General features: G+C 45.9%; 1 protein-coding gene across 2 annotated transcripts; it reads left to right on the top strand.

The window, feature by feature from the left end:
- The first annotated feature begins 774 nt into the window (after positions 1–774).
- MTMR9 (myotubularin related protein 9) lies at positions 775–22,789 on the top strand. Of its 2 annotated transcripts, none has more exons than XM_005030596.6 (10): positions 775–1,137; positions 3,715–3,823; positions 4,491–4,616; positions 10,132–10,305; positions 11,989–12,206; positions 12,975–13,136; positions 15,227–15,368; positions 15,951–16,171; positions 18,085–18,236; positions 18,931–22,789. In XM_005030596.6, exons 1-10 carry the CDS (start codon positions 953–955, stop codon positions 19,092–19,094), a joined length of 1,653 nt encoding a protein of 550 aa, XP_005030653.1. In that variant the 5' UTR covers positions 775–952; the 3' UTR covers positions 19,095–22,789. The 2 variants fall into 2 exon arrangements, with proteins under 2 accessions (XP_005030653.1, XP_038032375.1); XM_038176447.2 differs by having other exon boundaries at positions 812–1,137; positions 3,627–3,823.
- The last annotated feature ends 1,146 nt before the right edge of the window (positions 22,790–23,935 follow it).

Genomic DNA, 23,935 nt, shown 5'->3' with positions numbered 1-23,935 from the left:
TATATGTCTGGATGCCTCCCTGGGCAGCCTGCTCTAGGGAACTGCTTTGGCAGGGGGGTTGGACCCGATGGTCTCTGGAGGTCCCTTCCAACCCCTACAATTCTGTGATTCTGTGATTTATTTCACAGCAGTAACCCAGGGAAAAGTGCACAAATGCCTCTCTGCATCCTCACTGCCAGCTCACGCATGTTTGCAATGTCATGGGACACACTTCATGGCATGAAGGAGCACCTACAGCCCACAGATGGCTCCTTTGACACCAGGAAAGTTGTGGGATGAAGCACTGGGTGATGTACAAGGGGCACAGGCACCAGAAAACCTAAGATCACCACACGGTTTGGGGCTCAGGTTTGGAAGGGCAAGTGGGCATGGCCCGAAGGTGTCAAGGGGGTGCTGAGGAAAAAGCCAGGAGCAGCAGTGATGGCTGTCGTGGGGTTTCACCCAGGTGAAGAGCAGTGTCAGGGCTTTGCACAAAGCTTGTTCGCATCTCTAGTATTGTCTTTTCCCTTATTGTTTTTTCCCCTTTTGCCTTTTCCCCTATAGTGCAGGGGGGCAGAGCCAGGAAAGTGGGAGCCCCGCTTCTTGCAGGGGTGGGGGCAGCCTTTTCCCACAGGCTAAGGGAGGATAACAGAACAGCGGGTAAGGACTTAACAGAACCAAAATCCCACAACAGGGCCGGGACAACTACAATTTACACCCACACACACCCCGGGCGGACAAGTCAGCCCGCGGAACCTTCCTCAGCAACCACCATTGCGCGCCGAACCCTCTCCTCCCCTCCCTTCCCTTCCCCGCCCAGGCGGCGTCCGCCATTTTGCGTCCCCCACAAGCTTCGGCCGCGGCTCCTCCAGGGCCCGGCCATGGCGGCGGGCTCGGGGCTCGGGGGCTGTGGCCTCTGAGCCCCCCTTCAGGTTCCCTTTTTCTTCTTTTTTTCCCCCTTTTCCCGGTGGCGATGGAGTTCGCGGAGCTGATCAAGACGCCTCGGGCGGATAACGCGGTGCTGCACGGCCCCCGGTGCCCGGCGGTGCGCGGCACCCTGTGCCTCACCGGGCACCACCTCATCTTCTCGTCACGGCGCAAGGAGGGCGGCGAGGAGCTGTGGCTGCTGCACGCCAACATCGACTGCGTGGAAAAGAGGTGAGGGGCGAATTTGTGCCGTTATTAGGGGCTCAGGTGGGAAATGAGGAGGTTTTTCTGGTCAGGAAGAGCAGTCAGGCGTTGGGACGGGTCGCCCAGGGAGGTGGTGGAGTCACCGTCCCTGGGGGTGTTCAAGGAGAGGTTGGACGTGGTGCTTGGGGACATGGTTTGGTGGTGACATTGGTGGTAATGTGATTGGGCCAGGTGGTCATGGAGGGCTTTTCCAACCTGAATGATTCTGCGATTCTAAAAAATGTCCCACCAGAAGTGGAAGGTGAGGTCCTACCAAAGGGATCTGCCAGGCAAAAGTGATGGCAGGACTAGGTGATGGGTTATCTCAGCCCCACATCACTCTCCAGCTGCTCGGCAGCGTCATCCCCGTACTCCTCCAGCGCCTTATAAAAATCAATAACGCCCTTCACATCATGCTCCTTGCCAGAGTGCTGTGGTAAAACTGGATTTTAGCTACAGCACGCCAATAGCATTTTAGTCTTGCCCGTGCTCTCTTGTTACAGGAGCTTCAGAGACAAATCTCAGCATAGTTTTTGTCAGTTTTATGTGTTCTGCTGCCCCGTTGTGCTTCCATCAAGCCGTTAACTGCCAGTCCCCTCTCATCTGGTCGTTGCGTTGTCTGCTGCACAGCCCCTGTTCCAGTTTGGTCATAATATATATTTATTTTTTAATTAAAAACTCATCTTCCTCTGCTCTTATCATCTTTCAAAGCAATCCAGAAGATACATTTCCCCTCTGACAACAAGGCAGGAAAGACCAGGCAGCAGCAGTTGGAGATAGCAGGCTTCCTCAGAATGGCTAAAGTGTTGGTCACAGATGAAGTTTGTTCTGATTTGTTTCAGGGTTGGATAAATGTTGCTTTGTGGCCTGAGTGTAAAGAAGAGCAGGGTAAAACCTAAGGAGATCTGCTCCCATCTGCTGCTGCTCAGTCATCGGGGTGCTTTGGCCACGTCCTCAGTGCTGCTTGTACTAAACCAGGCATAGTTGAAAAAAAAAAAAAGCCTTCTCTATAATATTTTTTTTTCTTCTTTTAGCCTAAAATGTAAGTTAACATGAAGGGAGTAAGGAGTATTTTAAGCTTTGCTGCTGGGGAGCGGTGCATTGCTAACTCAGTGCATGATTTATAACGGAGCTAGCTGTGCCTGCCTGTCCTTCAGTCAGCCCTTTTTGCCAGCCCCATTTTCTAAAAGGTCCCTAGAGTGGGCACCTCCCTCCCGAGAGCAGCTTTGTGAGCATAATTGCAACGAAAGTCCTCCATGTAAAAGGAAAGGAGACTATATTCCTCTCAGTGCTGGAGAGGATAGAATAACAAGGCTCTTCAAACCAAGAAAGACTGTAAAAAGCTGCAGTTTGGCACTGTATTAGTGCCTAACAGCTGTGGTACTACATCAGGTTCATCAAGTCTCTTCTCCCAGCTCTGTGACGTGAGTATATTCTGTGCAAAGTGGTGTTTTCCCCACTTATCAGGTGCTCATTGAGCTGTTTTCAGTGTTTCATAGTTTTTTTTATAACTTAAATGTAAGCTGTAGGGTGTGTTGAGAAACACTTTGTAGTGATATTATGTAGAGGTTTTGCTGAAATAATTGGGGCAAGGAGGAGTAGCTCTAGTGATGTTAGAGCACAGAGAGTAGTCCCACTGTGGCTGTTACTTTGGGGATCTGTGAAGTAGTGCTGCAGCGAGCACGTGTGATGCACAGACTGGCTGTGCTGGTGATGATTTTTGGTCAAAATGCCTAAATCCCTTTCTTTAAAGTTCTACCTACTAAAATCCTAATGGGCTCTGGACTTTAGCCTTTCCTTGCACAGAAGATCACCTATAATAACTTCAGAACAAATTAGAGGCACATTTGTAGCTCAGGTGAAGCAACCCAAAGTGTAGCAACAAGTTTGCTCTTAGAGCTGGTGCAGCTCTGCCCTTCTTTCTGTGGTCTGTCCCCTGCTTAGTCCCCCAAGGGACTGAAACTTGGTCCTTCACTTCTTGCCTGTACCTGTTTCTTGCATCACCTTTGGGTGCCGTGAGCACTGCCATATTTTCCTTAGTTCAGTGCTCCGCAAACAAAAATCTGCGTCGCTTCTGTGAGTGCTGCTGGCTACTTAACGTTAGGAAAACACTCGTTATCTGCTCAGATGTAGTCCTTTCACATCTGCAGGAAGGACTGGAGAGGGCGTCTGTGTGCTGTGTTTGCTTTGTGGCATAGTTTTTCTGGGTTGATTTCCAGCTGAAGTTCCCAGACTTATTGGGGGAAAAAAAATCACAACAACAACATTCCTTTTCTCTTGCTTATTTTAAAGCAAAGCTGCGGTGAAAACCAACTCTATCTTGTAATATGTCCACTCACTGCCACATCACGAGGGTGGAAAAGCAGAGCACAGCTTGAAAAATACCAAATATTTCTCTGTTGTCATCTTTCCCAAACCGTTATATATCTACATATATACTGCAGATGAATTACTACTAATGGAATTTTATCTTGCAGGCATGTGTTGTGGGAAGAGCTCTTCATACCTCGCCAGACCTTAGAAGATCTTGCTCCTAAGAGGCTCTTTCTTCCTGTCTTGCTGCAGGTTTGTGGGCTCGCTGGGTACCATCGTTATAAAATGCAAAGATCTGCGAATCATTCAGCTGGATATCCCTGGCATGGAGGAGTGCCTGAACATCGCCAGCTCTATCGAGGTAAGAATTCATGATGATAATCACACTTGGGTTCTCAGACCTTCTCAGACCTCAGCCTTGGCTCTTCTCAGCCATGGAAGTCCTCACTGCTGTTGTGGAAGGCGAATGAGAATTGTGAGATTATCTCTTTTGAATTTTTAAAACAAATTTGTTGCTTGTAGGTATTTAAAAAAACAATAAAACACTTCTGAATCAAATATTTCCCAGTAGCATTTGGGAAAATGAGTTAGGGTGGAGCATGAGGAGGTGAAAACAAATCAGACCAAATAAATTTTCACGCATCTCCAACAGCATTAACAACTGACTCTTTGAGTTTAAAGCTCAGTGGTAGGATATAGGAGGTATCCCATTACTTATACCTGTTCAGGATGCATTGTCCTCATTCTCTGTTGCACTGTAAAATAGCATAGCCTGCACGAGTGATACTGTGCAGACAAATCCCCAGTTGTGGTTAAGTTGTCTCTTATCTCTTTTTTTATTGTGTTACTCTGTTCTAAACTACCCTGCAGGTAAACTTAGTACTTCAAATTTAATAGTTTAGTTCTTTTGGATGACTTCAGCTTGCATCAACAGTATTAGAGGAAAACACCGCGTCCTTTGTGTTTTAGGAGTAAAACAGGAGTTTGAGTGATTTTTAACCACCTGTTTATTTCTCTCATTCCCGCAGGCGCTTTCCACGTTGGATTCGATCACCCTCATGTACCCGTTCTTCTACCGGCCCATGTTTGAAGTCGTTGAAGATGGCTGGCGTTCTTACCTGCCTGAACAAGAGTTTGAGCTCCTCAGTTCGGTGGTAAGCTGAACCTAAAGGGTTGCACAGACACTGAAGTGTTTCACCCAGTGCCTGGGCTGGAAATCTTCTGTGGGTTGTAATAGCTGACAGTGCCTGGGTGGAAAATGAGTGATGTTCCTGGTGCTCTCTGTAAACGTCAGGCATTTCTGCTCATGGTAAAAAATCCTGTTTGGAACTCAGATTTTGAACTGGTGGAAATGGAAATAAGAACTCAGGAAATGTTTGTCCTCTGGGGATGGCTTCGTGGCTGTAAGAATGAGTACAGGGCCTTTGCTCTGGGTTTGTTCAAGTCAAGTTTTCCCCTGGAGCAGGATGAATCTTTGTCAACCCCTGAACTGAAACAAGGCTGTCTTGAAAAACAAACAAAAACTTAAAAATGACGAATGAGTTCATAGCTCTCTAGGAAGATGACAGTGTGCATGCCCAAATCAAACTACTCATAGCTCTAGTTCACGCAGGGGAAATACTGGCAGGGTTCACAAGGCAGGGCGTTTCCAGGTGCTGTAAACACACATTGATACAATTTTGGTACCTCTAGAGTAGGAACTGTCCTTACAGAATTGCGTATTGTACCTCAGACTTCATTTTACGATGCTGAATTTGGTGCAGCAGGAGCTGCCTCCCTTGGAGGACTCCACCTGTTTTGATACTGCCTTGGGTTTGCATTTCTGTGTTCCAAGTCCTTCGCGCTAGATATGCGAGCTTGCTGCATCGCTGATGTTCCTGAGACCACATCCATTAGTACAGCATCAAAGAACATTGATTATTTTTTTTAAATATGCAGCCCGGCTTGTCTGCAGGATTCGTCACTTCCTGTTTATGACTAATAACTGAATAATCGGATTAGCTCGGCCAGATTCATCCGATGAAATCAGAAAATTAAAGTTTAGGGGTCTTTCTATTTTTGTCCCATAATTAGATGTGTGTTCCATCTTCACCTGCTGTCAAAAGTAATAAAACCTGACCTTTTCTAATAACTAACCCCACAGCTTGAGTTTTAATTCGGTTGGATGAGTCAAACCTAAGATCAGAGTGCTCTCCTGTTTGGAGGCAAAGCAGCGGATGTTTTCCCAGCTCACAGAGGCATTTCAGGGAGAAGCAGAAGGCAAGAAGTGGAAGTGTGCCCTCTGGTGAGAAGGGAGATCTTGCAAGAGCAGGATTGAGAGCAGCAGGAGGTCCCTCAAAGCTCAGTGGAAGCTTGCAGGAGATGGTTCTGTTCGTGTCTGTCTTCTGAACATAGATTCCTGCTAAGAAATACGAATATACTCCTTCCCAGGAATTGTTCTTTTTAATTAAAAACTTAATGATTAATTCCTTTAAAATATATGTACCTAGCAGCTGCTGATTAATTCTGGGCTTTTAACTTAGAATTTCAGATCAAATTTTTTTTTTTTTTTCCAAGAAATGGTCACAAAAGCCACGTTAAGTGACTTACTTTCCTGAACAACAGATAAAAAATGTTGTTGACCAAATATTTCTTGTTCTATGATTAAACTTTATTCTGGGACAGGCCAGAACAAGTAAATGGCCGATTTTCTTAAGTCAAATGAGTGGAATTCAGAAGCTTACTTCCCTCTCCCTTAAATCATCCATCTGGCTGTGTTGTGCTTCCAAATTACTGTGAGATGAGACTTTAAAGATACTATGGATAAATCTGAAAGGAGCAAAGAATGCACAGGACAGATGATGTTTGCTTATCCAGCTGTTGTTTTTTTCTGGAGGCACTGGGTACAGGAGACCTGGATTGGCTACAGGTACATCAGGTGAAATTTCTTCTAAAGAAAATCGCATTCCTCACTGTGCTCCTGCATAACTGAATGGAATTAGAGTATGTGCAATGAAAATATTTAATTTCCTTCTGAGGAGTCGAGGAAAAGCTCATAGGTCAGGATGGAGAAGTTTCCCTTCTGCCAGCTCCTACCGTTGCAGGGTACTGTGAGCTGTAACTCTGAAAACTCACCTTCCTCTTCAGGGTGAGGGAATGGCCCTGGGGAGCTTATATACTCACAGAATAGTCAACCTGAAGATGTTTCATTGCCATGGAGCTGGGTTTCTTTGCCCCCTTTTTTTTTATTTATTTTTAATTCTGTTGTCAGTGTAGGAAAGCTAAGGGTTCTGGGCAGTTCAGCTGGTTTATCTTCTGTCTTGGAGTTCTTAAAAACAGCTGAATTTTCTGGTTTTGGTCTCAGCTTGCAGTGCAGCAGATAACAGTGAAATACAGGTGATAGACAAGCTTCAATCTTTGCCTGTGTCTGTTTTGCTTCTTGTCTCTGCACCCTCTGTTACAGGGCTTGGTGCCTTCTGTGCATTCCTAGGTACTGACCTGTTGTCACTGCTTTGCAGGATTCTTCTAGGTCTGTGAAGGCTTCTTGAACTGTCCTCTAAGGCTTGTTGTTGTTTTACACAGTTTTGTTGAAAATTACCTTTTCTATCAACTGCAAGCTCTTGGGAGGAAGAATAACTGTAGTTTTAGTTTTCCAGTACAGTAACATTTGAAAATTGCTGTCTGAATGAGTACCAGGACAGGCAAAGTAGAAAGAAGAGAAAGTTAATCCTGCACGGTGTTTAGGAAAACACTCCTCACTACTTTTTTGTTCCTCCTTTGGGGTCCTCTCCCCTGTGATCCTTTGTCAGTTCAACCTCAACTGGAATTTGTCTTTTTTTCCTGAATCCTTAAAGCTGGGGTCTCTAGATTACCAGTTACTTCTCCTGGCAACTTTGTACTTTCTCTGAGTTCATGCAGCATAATCTGCTGCGTGAAGATGAGGTCCACCTCTTCTTTCCCTGCCCTCTGTGCTGCTTCCTGCCTCTGCGTCTTCTACAACACGTGGCTGAATTGCTAATCCCTCACTCTGCCCATTAGTAATGGCAGATTTTTTCCAAATTGCAGAGATCCCAAGTAAAATCCACGAAGATGCTTGCACTGTTGGGTTTTACTGTCACTGAATTATAACTGGCTGACACAACAGTGTTGTCTGTGCCGTGTTATAAATGGTGAGGAGAGGAGGTTGTGAGCAGAGCTAAGTTACCAAGTGGGAGATAAATCAGGTCGATACTCTTCTATTCCTCTCGTGTTGGTGTTATTGGTGATGGCCAAACTTTCAAAAAGCATGCTACAAGGTTTTGATTCTGCCCTCCCTATGTCTTACGTAACAGTAAGGTGTTTCCGTTCATTCCTGTGTCACTCACACTTCTTAAATTGTGGACAAATTGCACATCGTATGAAATCTACTGTAATTTGACACCGGCACCCCAGAAAGCTGTAAAAACATGGTTGTTGGCACAAAAAAGCACGAACTGTGACCGGCCAACCTCCCTTCTGTGATCCAGACACTGTTTCATCTCTGCCTGTGACACGATTGCCAGAGGCAATTTAATTCTGAAAAAGGGAGGGCCTTTACCATGTAAAACCTAGCTGTTCACAGGAGCTGTTTTGAGGTTAATGGATAATGAAATAAGCTTACAACAGGGCTGCTGCAAGACCTGTAGGTCTTCAGGTAGGCTGCTGAACACAGTGCTGAGCACTGTTCTTGGTGACAATAACAGCCACATGTGTGCTTTCCAGCATCTTTTTCTTAGGCTGCCACCGAAGGAGACAATTTTGCTGCATCCGAGGCCCCACATCTCTTGTATTGCATCTGTTGATTGTGAAATTGTCATGAATCAGATTGCTGTGTTTGTCTGGAGGAGATACTTCATTGCAAGAAGCATTTCTTGTTCAATCCTATATTTCTACTAGACAAGCTAGGCAAGCAGATTGCTTTGTATAACCAGGTACAGGCACGGGAAAGTACGCCTTTGTAAAAGGAAAGAGGAGAAGAGACCTTTCTGGTCAGAGTTGTGCGGTTAGTGCATGTGAATCCAAACTTTCTGAATCAATTTTTGTTTTAATTTGTGTTCTGTTACTGGAAAACTTAACTGTCATGCTGTTCTCTTCCTCTGATACCTGCTTTATTCCTGTAACTTTTTGTCTAGCTGAAGCTTTCTCTAAACACAAACGGGCAGTTTTTTACAGCATCTTTGAGGTTTCTGCCTGCTGCAGTTGCACAACTTTTTACTGGTCCGTACCAAAAATGCCTCATCTGAGGAATTACTCGGGGTCTTATTTGCTTTCTTACGCTTGTGTCCTGTTTGGTAACTAAATATTAAAAAAAAGACCTTAATAGCAGCTGCCTGTTCCTCTTCAAAAGACTTGATTTCATTTTAATTTTTTTGCCTTGAGCTTTCTACAGGCAAATCCAACTGTCGTTTTGCTGCTGTTCTTAAGAGGTTAACGCTGTTGTTAAACTCCAAACATGCTTTAGAGGCTTCTGGGTCACTTTTTCCACCTAGGTTTCTGTCAGCAGTTTTGGTTGGCTGTAAGGAGTTAGAGAATAAGAACCCAAGGACTGAACATGCAGCCTAGCAAAGCCACCACCCTGCTACCAGGCGCCCCGAGCTCTGTTCCTGCCAAGCTTTAGGCGCTGCTCTGCTGTGTTTTCTGCGCCTCTGGCAAAAATGTGTGCCTCGCAGCCACTTGATGGACCTACTGCTTGCTGAGCAGCCTCTTTGCTGCTGAGTGCAGCTGCATTTGAGACCGGAGCTCTGCCTTGACTCAAAATCTGTCCCTTGAAAAATCCGTGAGGGCTTTTTGTCAGTGAGACCACTTGTTGACCTTTGGTTTTTGCCTGAGGTGGAGCCTAGGCTTGTGTCTGACCCTGCGTACCTTCTAGCCTGAGCTCAGTGCCAGCTGCCTGGCAGAAATACCAGCGGCCAGCTGGAGGGTGCCGATGTTCAGTGGGTTCTTTCACAAATGTTTGGCTGCTGGGAGCTGAAAAATTATGTAACGGGAGTTCAGCCTGGTGCTCAGACACTGCTGTGGTTCTAGGAAGTGCTTCTGGAGGAAGAACTGCCATGGTTTATGTTAAGCAGAGCCCACAGGAAAAAAAAAAACAAGCTGGAAGTATTAAGTTGCAACTTTTGAACCTCAAAGCAGCTTTGTCTTCTGGAGCTGATTTGTCTGCTAATGCACCGAATTCCTTTCTGACCACGGCAGCAGCAGCTAAATGGGGAGCTGTTGTGGAACAAATCCCTCAGGAACCAGGATGATCTTACAAAGTTTCGCTGGCAGCAGGAGAGATGACTGCGTGCTGGTTAACGAGCTTCTGGGAGCTGCAGCTACGCGATGTGGTTGGAGACAACATTAGGAGATTTGGCGTGGGAGGATTGGTCAGCAGACCTGTAAAAAGGCCCTAAAGGGGCTGGGCAGGAGCATACCTTCTGTGATACGTGCGTGTTAGGCTTTTGATCTGACTGATCGGTGTAGTTACGCTCTCACAGGGGGGTTCAGAGTCCTGGGTGAGCAGAAGTGATTATGCTCGGGGACAACTGAGCTTTTATCTGTGGTGCAGATGGAACAGATCACCGTGTGTGCGCGCTTTGTTCCGAGTATGGAAGTTCCTCTTTGCTATTACATTTCACTCAAGCGGTAATATTCTGTTTTCTGACCTAACCCTTGCAATTTCTTCCCTTTCAGACAGATGAATGGCGTCTGAGCTGTGCCAACAAGGATTTCTCTGTCTGTCCCACCTACCCTCCCGTTGTTATCGTCCCCAAATGCATCGATGACGAAGCGCTCCGGAAGGTCGCACTGTTTCGCTATGGCGGTCGTTTCCCAGTCCTCAGCTACTACCATAAGAAGAACGGGATGGTAAGTTGGGGTGGCTGATGGTTGTACCTGAAGGAACCATGTGAACCTGCTCAAATCTTGTCAGCTTCTCTTAACGAGCAGAACAGCTTGTGCTCTAGCCTCAATGCAGTTCATGAGACATTCACTCATTATTTTCCAGCTTATTTTTAAGTGAAACTGGTTCTGGGTGACGGAACGAGTAATCTCCATCCTAGAAATAGCTATTAGCCTGCTTGTTTGGGCGCGTACGTGGCATGAGCTTGTCTCATCTTGCTCTTAGTGCTGGGAGCTTGTAAAGCCACCGCTGGCACCCTTTCTTGCTTTGTCTGCCAAGAGGCTTCACGCTGCAGGGATGGCAGAAACCACTTGTCATGTCTCTGGGTGGTGGGCCGGCTCTTCTGCAACGGAGGCACGATGACAGCAAGCGTGCACGCAGCCAGCACCGCTTCTGCTGCGTAACTGTCGATGGAGTGATGGGAACAATCTGTTCTCCCAGCCTCTCAGCTTAACACGTTTTGGGAAGAGCAAATTCTTGCTGTCGCAGACTTCGCCGCCTCTCAGTGAGCCAAAATCTAATTGAGGCACCGATGCGCTGTAATTAAGAAATGCACTTTATGAAATCGGTGGGTAATTCTCTGTCTCTCTTGCTGATGTAACTTGTTCTGAGGATGCTGGGGTGTTCCGCTGGCAGCTTGCAGCCTCGATGCACGCTTCTGAGTCAAATTCTCTTAAGTGTTCTCGCCTCCTGTTGCCAAGATTTGTAAGGCCTGAGTGAGAGGACATCTAATCTGACCCAGCACTGTGCTACCTTCATTTTTTTTTTTGCCTTGCTTTTAAAATCAGCTCTCCACCACCTTCCTAAGTAGCATTTTCTGCTCTTTTTCTGCTTGAGTGAAAACTCTTGAAGGAAGACGTGTTCAGTTAGCCCTCTGAATTGTGCGTGTATCAAGTGTGAGGAGCACAGTAGCATTTGGCTCAGTGCTTGAACTGACAGTAATGCTGCCTGTCATGTTGCTCTCCTGGCTTTGAGTTCTCAACTATAGCTGGGGTTGCCAACTGGCTGCCCTCCCCTTTTAGTTGTTGGAGCTGTTGGGATGCAATAGCTTCCTGATTTAAAAAGTGTTTACCAAAGAAATCTCAGCTAATAAACCTGTTGAACTGGGATTTATTAGCCTAGCCACTGAGTAAAACTGTGTCTAATAGTGTTAGTATATAAGTGACTAAGATACTGTAAAAATGGACTTGGAAAGAGCCCATCAGAATGAGCAGCCTAGAAATGTTGGTTTATAAAGGAGGCAGCAGCAGGGAGCCAGTTCAGTGGCTTGCAAAGATTATTCTACAGGAATAAAGAACTACTCTGTAACTTAGGAAGTGTCCAGCCAAGTGATTGCACAACTTAACGATTTCTATTTTTATTTTATTTTTTTAAACAAATTCTGTCCCTGTGAGTAATTGTACTTAAGAACTGAAGAAAAGAACCGAAGGATTCAGAGCAAGAGGGAATAGCAGCTTTTTGAAGAACCAGAGGAATTTGTGCCAGTATTTCTGTGCATCAGGCTGCGCAGATCAGCGTGTTTGACCATCTAGATGTTGTGACTCAAACTCGAGGAGGATTTTGTTCTAAACTGAAAGCCACAGATGACTTGAGCCCCAGGTCTTAAGCCTTTCTGTCTCCTAATTCATGGTTGTTTGTCCTCCTCACAGGTCATGATGCGAAGTAGCCAGCCTCTGACGGGTACAAATGGCAGGCGGTGTAAAGAAGATGAGAAGCTGATTAACGCCACGCTGCGGCCTGGAAAGCGTGGCTACATCATCGATACGAGGTCCCTGAACGTTGCCCAGCAGGCCAGGGCCAAAGGAGGGGGCTTTGAACAAGAAGTGTACTACCCCCAGTGGAGAAGGATTCACAAGTGTATTGAGAGGTGGGTGAAACCACACGGTGGAATCCGTGGTGTTGAAGTGTCATTTGATCCAGCAGTACTTCAGTGCCCCTGGAAGGTGTAGTGTCAAATAGGACCAGAGAAGCAGCTGTATGCAGGATATCAGCTTTGCAGGGCTTGAGGACATCCTGCAACAACTGTAGAAGTGAAAATTTGGCCTTCCTCCCGCTACATCTTGCTAACGTTCTTCAGAATGTAGCCAAACTTAATCTTAGCATGGCTCTGCATAGTGAAACTGAGTCTACTCTAAAATTTTCTGTGTTACAGTGGGGTTGCAGCTCTGCAGGTTAAAACTTGTAGTGTAGTAGAAAGAACAAAGCAGCACTTGAAGCCTGGTAGATGTTTGCTAGTGCCCATGCTGGGCTGCAGTAACACTCGTATTTGGTGATGGGAGTAAGGCTCCTGCAACACACCTTACATGTGAAATGTTCCTGTGGCTGAACACGCACAGAGCTCTGGTAAGAGAAGGAAAAGGCTGCACTGTTGTAACACCTCATGGAGCAATTTGTTTTGAAAGTAAAGAGGCTGCTTGTGTCCAAAGAGTGGTGTTTTGGCAGTTAGCCACAGTTTGGGATTTCCAGTGAAAGCAGGCTTGCAGCGTGACGAGCTCCAACATCTGTGGGGTCATACTTCCTGCTGTAAATGCACGCAAGTCTTGGTGCTGAATTTTGAGATCAGGATGTTTTTGTGCATTGCCCTGGTTGCTGTGATATTGCTGATATTTTCAACAATATTTTGCTCTTCCCGAAGGTTTAATATTCTGCAGGAAAGCCTCATCAAACTCGTGGAAGCTTGTAATGACCAGTCACACAACATGGACCGCTGGCTCAGTAAGCTGGAAGCTTCCAACTGGCTGACTCACATCAAGGAGATATTAACAGCAGCTTGTCTTGCCGCTCAGTGCATTGACAGGTAAAGCTTTTTTTAAAAAAAACTTAAGTTTCTCATTTACTTCTTACAGTTTAATTATTAAATACTCTGTTTTCTTCAGGTGACATTTAGACCATTAGTAATTGGCACCATGACTTAGCTTGCTTGCAGCTTTGCAAGATATTATTTCGTCATCGTGGTGGAGGAATGTTCCATTGGATTTGCACTCTTGAGTACAAGCCTGAGGGAGGAAACGCTGACTGGGAATAGATACTAGATCAGCTAGGTGACATCTGTTCCTACATCTGATTCAGCCCCTCTGATTTAGTTTGTTTTACTGAAGGTTTAGGTGAGAATGCGCCCATCTGAAATACTGTGTGGTAGCCCAGCAAAGCAGGAACAGTCTTATTAAAAAATACATTATTTTTTTTCGGCTGAAAGTTTCCAATACTCCACTTCCAAAGACTAAACCAATGGCATTTCTTTGTTTTCCTAAGGAATTGGTCCAGAGCTTTTTGCTCTCAAAATTCTTAACTCTTTAGTCATATCTGAGCAATCTTGCTCATCCCTTATAAGTGTTTGTGACCTCTTTTAACCTGACGCTTAATAAATCCTGCTGATTTCACTGGCTTGTCCTCAGAATCTCTTCATGTCTCAGACTGGAGAGTGAAAACCAACGGTCAGGTGCCAGGGTTTGTAAAACCAAATGCAGGGGTATAAATGTGGTGGTCTTGGGTCTGAAAGGGGAAGGCCCTTCTCAAAGCTCAGGGAACCTTAAGCTTTCCCTAACAGTTAGGAAATCGGTTACACAGATACATAAACAAGATGAAATGCAGTCTCATTGGTAAAATAGCATTACTGCATTAAAACATGAGCTGCGGTGCTTTTTAAAAGCACTGACAGCGTCTGCTTAGTTACAGGCTGTGCCAGGGAATGATTGCTCTTGATCAATAGCTTTATCTGGAACTCTTTCCCCTTGTGTACAGGGAGAAAGATCGGTGACGAAACTCGTCCGGCTTGCTGTTGTAGGCAGTTTTGTCATCTTTCACCTCCTCTTTGCTTTTTCTGTTTGCCTGGAGTTAGGACATGCCAGCTCGGACCTGAAGCCTGGCCTGCCTTGCACAGAGCCTGGTGGTTATGGGTGAGCTGATGAGAACAGTTTAGTTACATTGGCCCCACGGCGGGAGTGGCTGGGGCAGATCCCTGTCATATCTTAAATTCTGAAGGCCAGAAAGGTGTGAAAAATGTTCCTGGAGTGCCTCACTTGGGGAGCACACAGGCTTGGCAGTGGAGCTTTGCAGTTAAGGGGCCTCTGCCACTGCCTGGGGGAGGAGGAGAGTATCTAAAGATTATCTATACTGTAGAGGCTCTGGGTTTATTTTAGACATAGGACTGTGGACAAAGATGTTGCAATGTTTAAGGTACAGATTTTTTTGTTTTCTTTTTCAGTTCAAAAAGCAGGTGATGTCTGCAGCATGGTAGATTGATCTGGTTTACCCACACTTCGTGGATTGGCTTGGGTCTCTGCACAGAAATAAATCCAGCCTGCAGTTAATGTCCTTGCTAGGTGTAAGGATGGTGGCAGGAGTGAGGCAGTGGGTCAAGGTTTGGGAGGAGTGAGGGTTGTAAATGCAATTCAATACCATCCTGTCCTTAATTCAGGAGTACTTAAACTAGTTTTGGATAATGTATCCAAATACAGCCACGGATGGAAGCAGAGGAGAGGAAATCAGTTGTGTTAGTGACAACTAGGGTGTGGGGAGTGACAGCATGTGGGCCCCCAACAATGTAGAAAACCCTTCCTGCCCCAGACTGTCCCGTTTCAATCCGTTCCTCACGTTGTTCTCCTGCCTCACTTGTGCTGATGGTGAGGTGGGAAGCCTTTGTGCTCGGCTCTTATACAAGCTTCCTTGCTCAGTGCAAACAATTCATCTTCCTTTCTGGACACCAAGCTCTACCTCTTCTTTCTCCTGCACTGGCTTATTGGCTTTTCTTACAGTAAACCCCAGTTAAGGTGTAAATGTACTTAAGCCTGGGTGTAAACAAGAATCTCATAGGTCTGTTGTGATGCTGATGTGTACAGGATCTGTTTTACTCATTCATACTGTTACTCCTTCCCACCTTTCTCACAGGGAAGGTGCGTCCGTGCTGGTTCATGGGTCTGACGGAACGGATTCGACACTCCAGGTGACTTCTTTGGCACAGATCATCTTGGATCCAAGGTGCAGGACCATACGTGGCTTTGAGGCTCTCGTTGTGAGGGAGTGGCTGCAGGTGAGTACCTGGGGATAGAACGGCAATCTGTTCTGTTCCCACTTGTGTTGAGAAATGGCCTGAGAGGCAGCAAACAAGTTGGGCCTTGTCGCAGCCCTGCTTCGTGTGAGCAGCCCTTGTCCGAAGGAGCACCATTAGTACTGAGTCATCTGTACCTCTGGCGTTCCACGGGGCTTGTATCTCTCATCTGAATTCTCCAGTTTGAGGGAGCTGCCTCTTGTGTGCCCAAGGTGCACGTCTCTTTAGAATACTAGAAACACAAAATTTTAATTCTGCTCCGTGCTGTTGCAGCTGATGTCCTCAGACCGGTCCTTCAGTGCCCCTACACTAGTTTGCTCTTAATAAAATCCTCTGATTGATACAGTGCTGGCTACAGAGCCAAAAAAAAAAAAAAAAAGACAGAAATGCCTTTTTTTCCATGCCTTTTTAGTTCGTGCTCACTAGCAATTTATCACTGGATGTTTGATGAAGCAACAGTTGTAGAAAAGAACAGGAATAGAGTAGGTGCGTGGACAGAACTGGCTCTGAAATCCTTGCTATGTGTATTTACGTCCCTTTATTTTTGTGTGATGCTCTCTCTAGGCTGGCCATCCTTTTCAGCTGCGTTGTGCCCAGTCAGCCTACTCGAACACAAAGCAGAAGTGGGAGGCCCCGGTGTTCCTCCTCTTTTTGGACTGTGTGTGGCAAATCCTGCGTCAGTTCCCTTGCTCTTTCGAATTCAACGAACAATTCCTTATTATGCTCTTTGAACATGCTTATGCTTCGCAGTTCGGGACTTTCCTGGGAAACAACGAAAATGAAAGGTTGGTGAGGATGCTTACTTTGAACCTTGTAAATACCAGCCTGTATCTGGCAAGAAAAAAAAAGTTTATAGGCCCAAAAAAGGTGATTGTGTGGTCTTCCTTAATGCAGGTGAGGTTTTTACAGTTAGTGATCGGTGGCAATATTAAGGGATTTTTCCCTTTTACGATCAGGACATTGTGAATAAAGGAATTTGCGGCTTGGTCAGTGAGAATTTGCCTTCTCCGAGTCCAAACTATTACCTTAGGTTGTCTTTTCTGTTCCCTGCGTGGCCTTGAAAATCCTCCACCTTTCCTTATATAATCCCTTACACAGAAACGCTTTCTGGGCAGGAATAAATGATGAGAGTTCAACAGTGAAGTAAGCCTTAGCTGTGCAAAGCAAGCTGCTCAGCATCGGCCTGGAGGAGAAGGTCAAGGCAGGCACGGGCCAAAGCTGCAAAGTTTGGCTCTTAGCTGCCAGACAGGGATGTGGCTTTATAGCCAACACCCCCAGGAAACGGAGGATTTGCTTTTTATATCGTCCTTTAACTGCTGGAGGTAGAGAACGATGGAAGACATTCTCTCACGAGGATCTGTCCTCATGATCTCGAGGATCGAGATGTACTCATGTCCTCGAGGTTCTGGGTATTTTTTTGGTTGCACAGTAGTAAAACTTCAACAGAAGGACCCTAAATCCCTTTAGATATAACCTGTACCTTAGAGAAATGTGAATTTACTGTGCTGAAGTTCTGAGTGCATGCTATGAACACTCAGATGGGTGCACTTGTGATTTTTTTTTTAAAAGGAAGCAGCTGAGATGTGTTCTGCTGGAGTCTGCCTTGCCAGGTAGTGTTAGGCCTCTTGCTGAGCTTCCTTGTGGCTTTTAAGGCACTTGAGCAGACCTAGCTTCTGAACTCTAGTCCCATTTGGATGCTGTGCTCTACCAGTGGGGCAATTCCGGAGTCCAGGAGCCTCCCAAGATAGTTGGCAGCAGCCAGAGGTTTGAATTCCTGTTTTAATCTTAGGCACTTCTGTTCTCAGCCCTTCAGACTCCAGTAAGACCGTGTCTGTTGGTCTCCCGCTAAACTGAAGATCACTGAAGGAGCAGAAGGAAAAAATAGAGCTGCTAATACAAAAAGGCAGTTTGAAACTTTCTAGAAACCTCTCTGCCCTTCAAGTAACCTTTGCTTTTAGAAGAGACTCTCCTGTTTTCTGCTCAACTGGTCAGGCTGCAAAGCTGTATCAGATTTAAAACTAGCGCAAGGAAATCTGAAGGAGTACTGAATGTTACATGTAGTAACCTGCCTGTCACGTTTGGATGTCCAGCTGTGAGCAGAAAATGTTTGAAGTCTGATGTCAGGCTTGTTCTGCGTGAAGTATTCACAGGAATGATGAATCTCCTGCCTGGGTGGCAGCTCAGTCAGAATGAGGTTTGCCAGAATTCAGGGAATGAGAACCCTTGTTTGACTCTGGGAAGTGGATTTGGCCTAGGAACGTGGACTTTTCTGTGCTCTGATGCTTCCTGCCACCAGAGGGACCCAACGGGACGTCCCCATTGCACAATTCTAGCACTAATACTGTTTTACCAGAAGGATTAAATCCCTTTCTAAAACCTGGCAGGCCAGCCTTTTTGGGGAGGTGACTGATTCTTCACCTGGACAGAAGGCAACTAACTCCCACCCAAGTTGTAAATGTTATTTCCTCATCTCTTCTTTGAAAGGCATTGCTGAGTAAACCGCTTCAGGTTTCCACCAACCCCAAGCTTTGTTGAGGAGTGGTATGGAAAGGATTAGCAGGAGTGTTCACCCTTGGTTTGTCTAGGCTGGTAGCACACAGGAGTGCCTGTGGCAGCCTAATCTGCACGTTTCTGACAAAACAAAATGAGTCTTAACAGTAGAAAACCAAAAGCTAATTTGGTCCTTTGGGTTTACCAGGTCTAAGCTGAAGCTGACACAAAAGACCATGTCCCTGTGGTCCTGGGTGAACCGGTCTGAAGAGCTGGCCAGATTCATGAACCCTCTTTTTGAGGCCAACAGCCTTGTCATCTGGCCCTCTGTTGCCCCGCAGAGCCTGCAGCTCTGGGAAGGTAAGGCAGCCTGCCTTTTTCTGTTACAGGTTTTCTTTTTCTGTTTCCGTGTGTCTTGTGGCTGCTCATAAAGCTTCTGTCCACTCCTATTGTCTGTCAGCTGGTCCAGCTGGTGGTGATCTCACTCCCTTTGAAATCTATTCCAAAATATTTCTGGCATCCCCAGAAGTGTAATGCTTTCTCCCAGAGTTTGGCAGGTTCTTTTGCCTGGGATCGTACCAAGCCTTCCTAGTATCACTTAACTTTTTAGCACAGTACTTCGGCAGTGATGTGGCTTTATTTATATATATTCTGCAAGCCTCAGTTTTTTGTTCTATACAAAAAAAAAGACTTCTTTCTCAGTTTTCTTTGCCAACAGATGAGTTGTTTGTGCAGTAGGTTTTCTGCTGCAGAAACTTTCTCCTTTCTGTGTCTGCTAAAAAGTTAACGACAATGTAGTCAGCAGGCAGTCATGGCAAGCTAGAGACTAAACATGGATTGGTCTTCGTCAGTATATGAGGAAAAAAAGGAAGGCAAAAAAAATGCTTTTATATTTTAACCTTGCTTACTAGAAAGGTGAACTCGGGAGGTTCAGTATTGCTAAGTGCTGTTTAGGGGAGATTTCTGTTTTTAAGAAAAAAAAATGTATACGTTGTATGCACTTCCCTGCTGTAACAAAAAAGCCTCCTGACTTTTTCTGTCTCTTGGCTTTCAGGTGTCTTCCTTCGGTGGAACAGGCCTTCCAAATTCCTCGATGAAGCCCAGGAAGAAGTGCTCAACATCATAAACTACAACAGGGAACTTCAGGCAAAGGTGAACGCGTTGAGGAGGCAGCTGGCAGAGCTGGAAACGACTGACAGGATGCAGGAGAACCTGTGAGCTGCCAGGGCTTTGCCTCAGGTCTTTCTTTTCCAGTTTCCTTTACGTTAAAAGACTAAACGTGGAAAGTGCATGTATTGCAAAGTCCTCTGGTACAGCTGACCCTGCCTTCCCGCTGCTGAAACCTTCACACTATGTACCTCCCTGCTTTTGGGGAGGGATTTTTTTTTGTTTACAGAAGATGCACACAAGCGGGCATAGTGTCCTCTCTCTTGGCAGCTTTTCTGTCTCTAAATTGTGTTCAGTGTCAGTATAAGCTGGAACTCATTACCTCCACCCAACGGTATGGATGACCAGGATGGGCCGAGAGATGGGATGTTTCAGACTTACTTTGGACTTCATTTCCCTGAACTCTCCAAACACTCTTTGCGGGGTTAAATGATGAATTTCTGTATAGATAGGGAAAGGCATTCTGTCCGAAGGCACCTTTTCTCCTCAGGAGTAGGTAAGGCAGCTTAGTTCTTTAGTTCCCTAGGTAATGGTATAATCTAACTACAAGCTCAACCAGTCTATACAATGTTTTCTGTAGCCTTCATATCTAACACTTGTTTGTTCCTTTTTTTTTTTTTGTGGCTTGGGAGCCGTAGGTTAAATACCAAACCAGAGTAAGAAATTGAGTGCAATACAGGACCAAGGTGTAAGGATTCTGCTGCTAATGTTTAAGCCATGACCTTCAGGTGGAATTGTCCCTCGTGGACAAACACCTCCTAAGGAATAACAAACTTTTTTTTTTTTTTTTTTTTTAATTCTACCTGGAAAACACAAAGGTGAAGCGGTTGGTGGAGGTGTTCACTTGCTAAGCAAAACTGATTTGAAGCTTTTCTTTTTGAACTACTGCCCTCTTGAAGCTTCTGACCGCACTGGCTGTTTCTGTACATTTGAACAGGCTCACGGCATTGCCAGGGTGCATGAGCAACACTTAATCTACAGCTCAACAAAGTATTTGCACTCCATTCAGTGCTTTTTTTTCTTTTTTTCTTTTTTTTTTTTTTATACCTGTCTTAGACACATTGTAAAACATCAGAAGCAGGAGTTGGGAGTTAATGTGACCTAACATCCCAGGTTGCTGCTGCAGGTTGGAAGGCTGTCACACTACAGAAACACTCATAGTGTAAATCACTCGCAGGTGCTAAAACTGCCTAAAGATGCTAGAGAGAACTTTTTATTTTGTACCTACTTGTTCCTGTGACTGCAATCTGCTATGTTAAAAAGTTTGTGGGTTTTTGCTAGAGACTTTTTTCCTCCTTCAAAAAGGCAGGGAAGAATGGTCTGGCATTTTAACTCATCTCAACGTTTGTTCAGCTCGATCCTGTTGGCACATGACTTGAATTAAAACAGTGCGTGTGGCTGGAATTGTTATTACAAGTTGTTTGCCATCAGCCTGATTGGGCTGAAACAAGTGGAGCTGTGTTGGGTCAACACGTCTTGATGTCTTGAAAAGTGTTGAACTTCCACATTTTTCTTTGGTGTTCTGGAATGAAGCTGCCTTTACCTAAAAGCCACTTAATATAAAGACAGATAGGACATCGGGATCTGTAGTTGTCTTGGAAGTATCTGGAGAATAGTCTTCTGCAAAAACTGTATAGCCACTAAAAATACTTGTTAAAGTGTTCCATAACAAAGAAAACTACTTGTGACAGCTAGTTTTAGACACTCCCTTAATACCTTTTGTTCCAGTCCTTATTTCCTTATTTATTTACTTTTTTTGACTAGCCTAAACTCAGTCCTAAAGCCATCTCAATTCAGAAGGAAAAAAAACCAACAAATACCCAGCTGTAATACCAATTTCTACCAGTTTCTTCCTGCATATTAAGAACAACAGACGTGCTCACTAAATCAAGGCTGACATAGGGAACACTTCTCAGGGTAGCTGGTGATCTTTACTGCCTAACAGTTGAGAGTCAAGTTGGCCATGCCTTCCTTCTGCCTCCAAGCTCCAGATTTTGGAGCTGCCTTCTGGGTGCATTGCAAATGAGAGCCCTGAGCGTTATTGCTCTCCCTTTAAAATTCCAGCTGCGTGCTCTGCACCTGCCTGGATGTTGTTCCCCTATCCAATTCGCAGCTTCTGCTGTTCCTGCACATCTGAAATACGTGATCACTACTCAGAGAAGGGTTCAGAAGGGACTATTTTCCCCATAATAGACTATACATAAAACACGCTTAAAGGTTATGCAATTTTGTAACATAATAATTATATATTGAGCTAAATAATAGAGAAGCAAAGAGGGTTGTTTTTTTTTTTTTTGATCTAATTGCCTGCCTGCTCTAGTCTCTTGGAAACTGCAGGCATCTGAGGAAAATGGGTAACCAGCTGTGACAGCTAACAAAAGGCAGAAAATTCCCTCCGAGCTGGCATTTCATCCCCGACTCGTGTTTCAGGACTGATTCCACCCCAGTGCATGCACCTTGGCTTCGTGGCAGTGTGGATCTTAACGAGAATCCCCTGGTGTCATCCTGAGCAGCGGCAGCAGGTTGTCCCACCCCCTGGTTCCTCTGCCACGCTTCGCCTTGTGCTCACAGCAAGCAGCAGGAGCTGGAGGGCTGAGTTAACCCGCAACCAGTCGCCTCTGTGCCACGTTGCAGTCCTGCAGGGTGTTGCGTGAGGTGGAATTGAGACAAGATCTCTCCTGGGAGTCCTCTCCTGGGTTCTCAGACCTGTAGCAGGCCACTCGCACGGTCTGTTTGCCTTTTCATTCCCCGCGTTTTCCAGTTTCAAGCCTGGTGGCTACTGGTAACACGCAGTGGAGCAGCGCCCCTTCTTTCCTTACCCGTACGCCCACCGTATTTATACACTTTGATCAGCTTGCTTCTTGTTAGCCTGCTGCACTCGCCCCGTGGAGTCAGTGACACGCTGCTTGCAGTCACCCGTGTCTTTCTGAGCATTGTGGCAGTGCCCAGCTCTGCCTCAGCAGCTGAGCTGCCCGTGTCTACTCTTTTGCACCCCCGTAATAAGCTGGACATCAAGGGGCCCCTTCTCCAAGCTCTGGGGTCAGTCAAGGCGGGGACACTGCCATTTACCCAAAAAAAAAAAGGGAAAAAGAACTAACTTGCACAGCTTTCACGAACATAAAGGGAATATGTACCTTCAATATCCTGATTGTATCGATCTAACTCCTGAATGTGGCGACCTGGTTAAGTGCACGGCGTCCACGTTGCATACGATGTAACTTAAATTGCACTGTACGGCGTTACCGGCCTCTGTCTGCTTCTCTCAAGCCTTGGAAAGGTTCCTACAGGTTCCTCTACGGGGGAAGGTGTCCGTAGCAGCACTCCTTTTGTAACTGTGGCACTGAATAGCATGGCGTGATGTCTGCTATATAGATTTCGTACGAGTTAACAGCTAAGTGACGAGTGCACTCCTGTCCAAACATCTGGAATTGTTCATTGGCCTTGGCTGCTGCGTCAGTTTTCGTTTCAAAACAAAATGAGTAACAGGGCTGGGAGTTTCGTGCTATTGTTAGATGTATGCTGTATGTGTACAGAATCCTAGCTGCTGTGGTATTGAATATATTGCAAAACAAACAAGAAAAGAAAAAAGTAAAACTTGAGGAAAAATCACAATGGCTGAAATTGCTCAGCCATTTGAGGGCAGAAAACCAGATACGAAGTGGCTGTAAACTTTGCTGTAGATATGTTGAGAACATAGTAGACTTGTCTGTTCAAATTAAAACCTTGAAGACTCTAAAATTCTTTAATTACGGTCGTGAATCTTCTTTATTAGCGCTGCCTTCACTTTCCATTGGGTGTGTGTGTGTGACTTGGGTGTAAACACTTGCCTGAAGCTTTTTTATTTTTCCAGCTCATTTGCTTTTTCTCCTGCAGCTCAACATGGGCTGTGGTGGTAGAGAAGGAATTGGTGCTGCAGGGCTGCATGAAAAGGTTGAGACCCCAAGTCTCTGCACAGTTTGCAGAGCTCTGCTTCCAGGTTTTTGGCTCTTTGACACCAGCCCTGCACGTGATGAATAAACAAATTAATTAGCTATGATTTTTAGCTTGTTTTAGATTCTCTAAAGTAAGGCTGGCAGATCTCCTCAAACGTCAGGACTGCAAAACCTACAAAGAGTTCATCAGGAGAGCTGGGGCTCTGTTACCTACTATTTTAAGGGGGTGCATGGGGAGGTATTTTTTTCTATTTTGGTCAGTGCTCTGTCTCCCTGGGACAACACTGGCGGTCTCTGCCACTTGTCTGGGGGGTGAAGAACTCGTGTGGCCTTGGGTTTTTCAGCAGCTGAGCGCTCTGCTGCCCCGCAGCTCCTGCGGTCCCTGAAGGTGCTGAAGGCTTCATGCGTTCACAGCACCTGTGGTGGGTTCCTTTAGCCCATACAGTCTGCATGCAAACAGTGCTTTGCTTCAGTGTGCAAAAGATTTGATGGGAAGGAGTAGTGAAGATTGAGACAGATTTTTCTCAGTCTGAGAGTCGTGTCGCTTCCAGACGGGCTTTTTCAAGCCTCCATTCCCAAACCTTAAAGCCCACCTGGTTCCAGCCCCATCCAGCCTGGCCTTGGCCACTACCAGGGATGGGGCACCCACAGCTCCTTGGGGAACCTGCACCAGGGCCTCACCGCCCTCTGAGTGACAAATTTCTCCCTAATGTCTGATCTAAAGCTCCCCTCTTTGAGTTTAGAGCCACCCCCTGTTGCCCTGTCCCTATCCCTGACCCTGAGTCCCTCCCCAGCTCTCCTGCAGCCCCTCAGGCCCGGGCAGGCCGCTGGGAGGTCTCCCCAGAGCCTTCTCCTCCCCAGGCCCAACACCCCCAGCTCCCTCAGATGGCTCCAGAGCAGAGGGGCTCCAGCCTCTGCTCCTCCTCGGGGCCTCCTCTGGGCCCTCTCCAGCAGCTCCAC

The sequence above is a fragment of the Anas platyrhynchos genome, chromosome 3 (assembly GCF_047663525.1).
Source record: "Anas platyrhynchos isolate ZD024472 breed Pekin duck chromosome 3, IASCAAS_PekinDuck_T2T, whole genome shotgun sequence".
NCBI lineage: Eukaryota > Metazoa > Chordata > Aves > Anseriformes > Anatidae > Anas > Anas platyrhynchos.
This window is presented reverse-complemented; position numbering and strand designations above follow the sequence as displayed.

Bases quoted from the DNA above. Each gene is read 5' to 3' on its own strand.
- MTMR9 (XM_005030596.6), top strand. From the start codon at position 953: ATGGAGTTCGCGGAGCTGATCAAGACGCCTCGGGCGGATAACGCGGTG. The intron at 10,306-11,988 runs GTAAGTTGGGGT...TCCTCCTCACAG, and splicing joins ACCATAAGAAGAACGGGATG to GTCATGATGCGAAGTAGCCA. The intron at 15,369-15,950 runs GTGAGTACCTGG...TGCTCTCTCTAG, and splicing joins TTGTGAGGGAGTGGCTGCAG to GCTGGCCATCCTTTTCAGCT.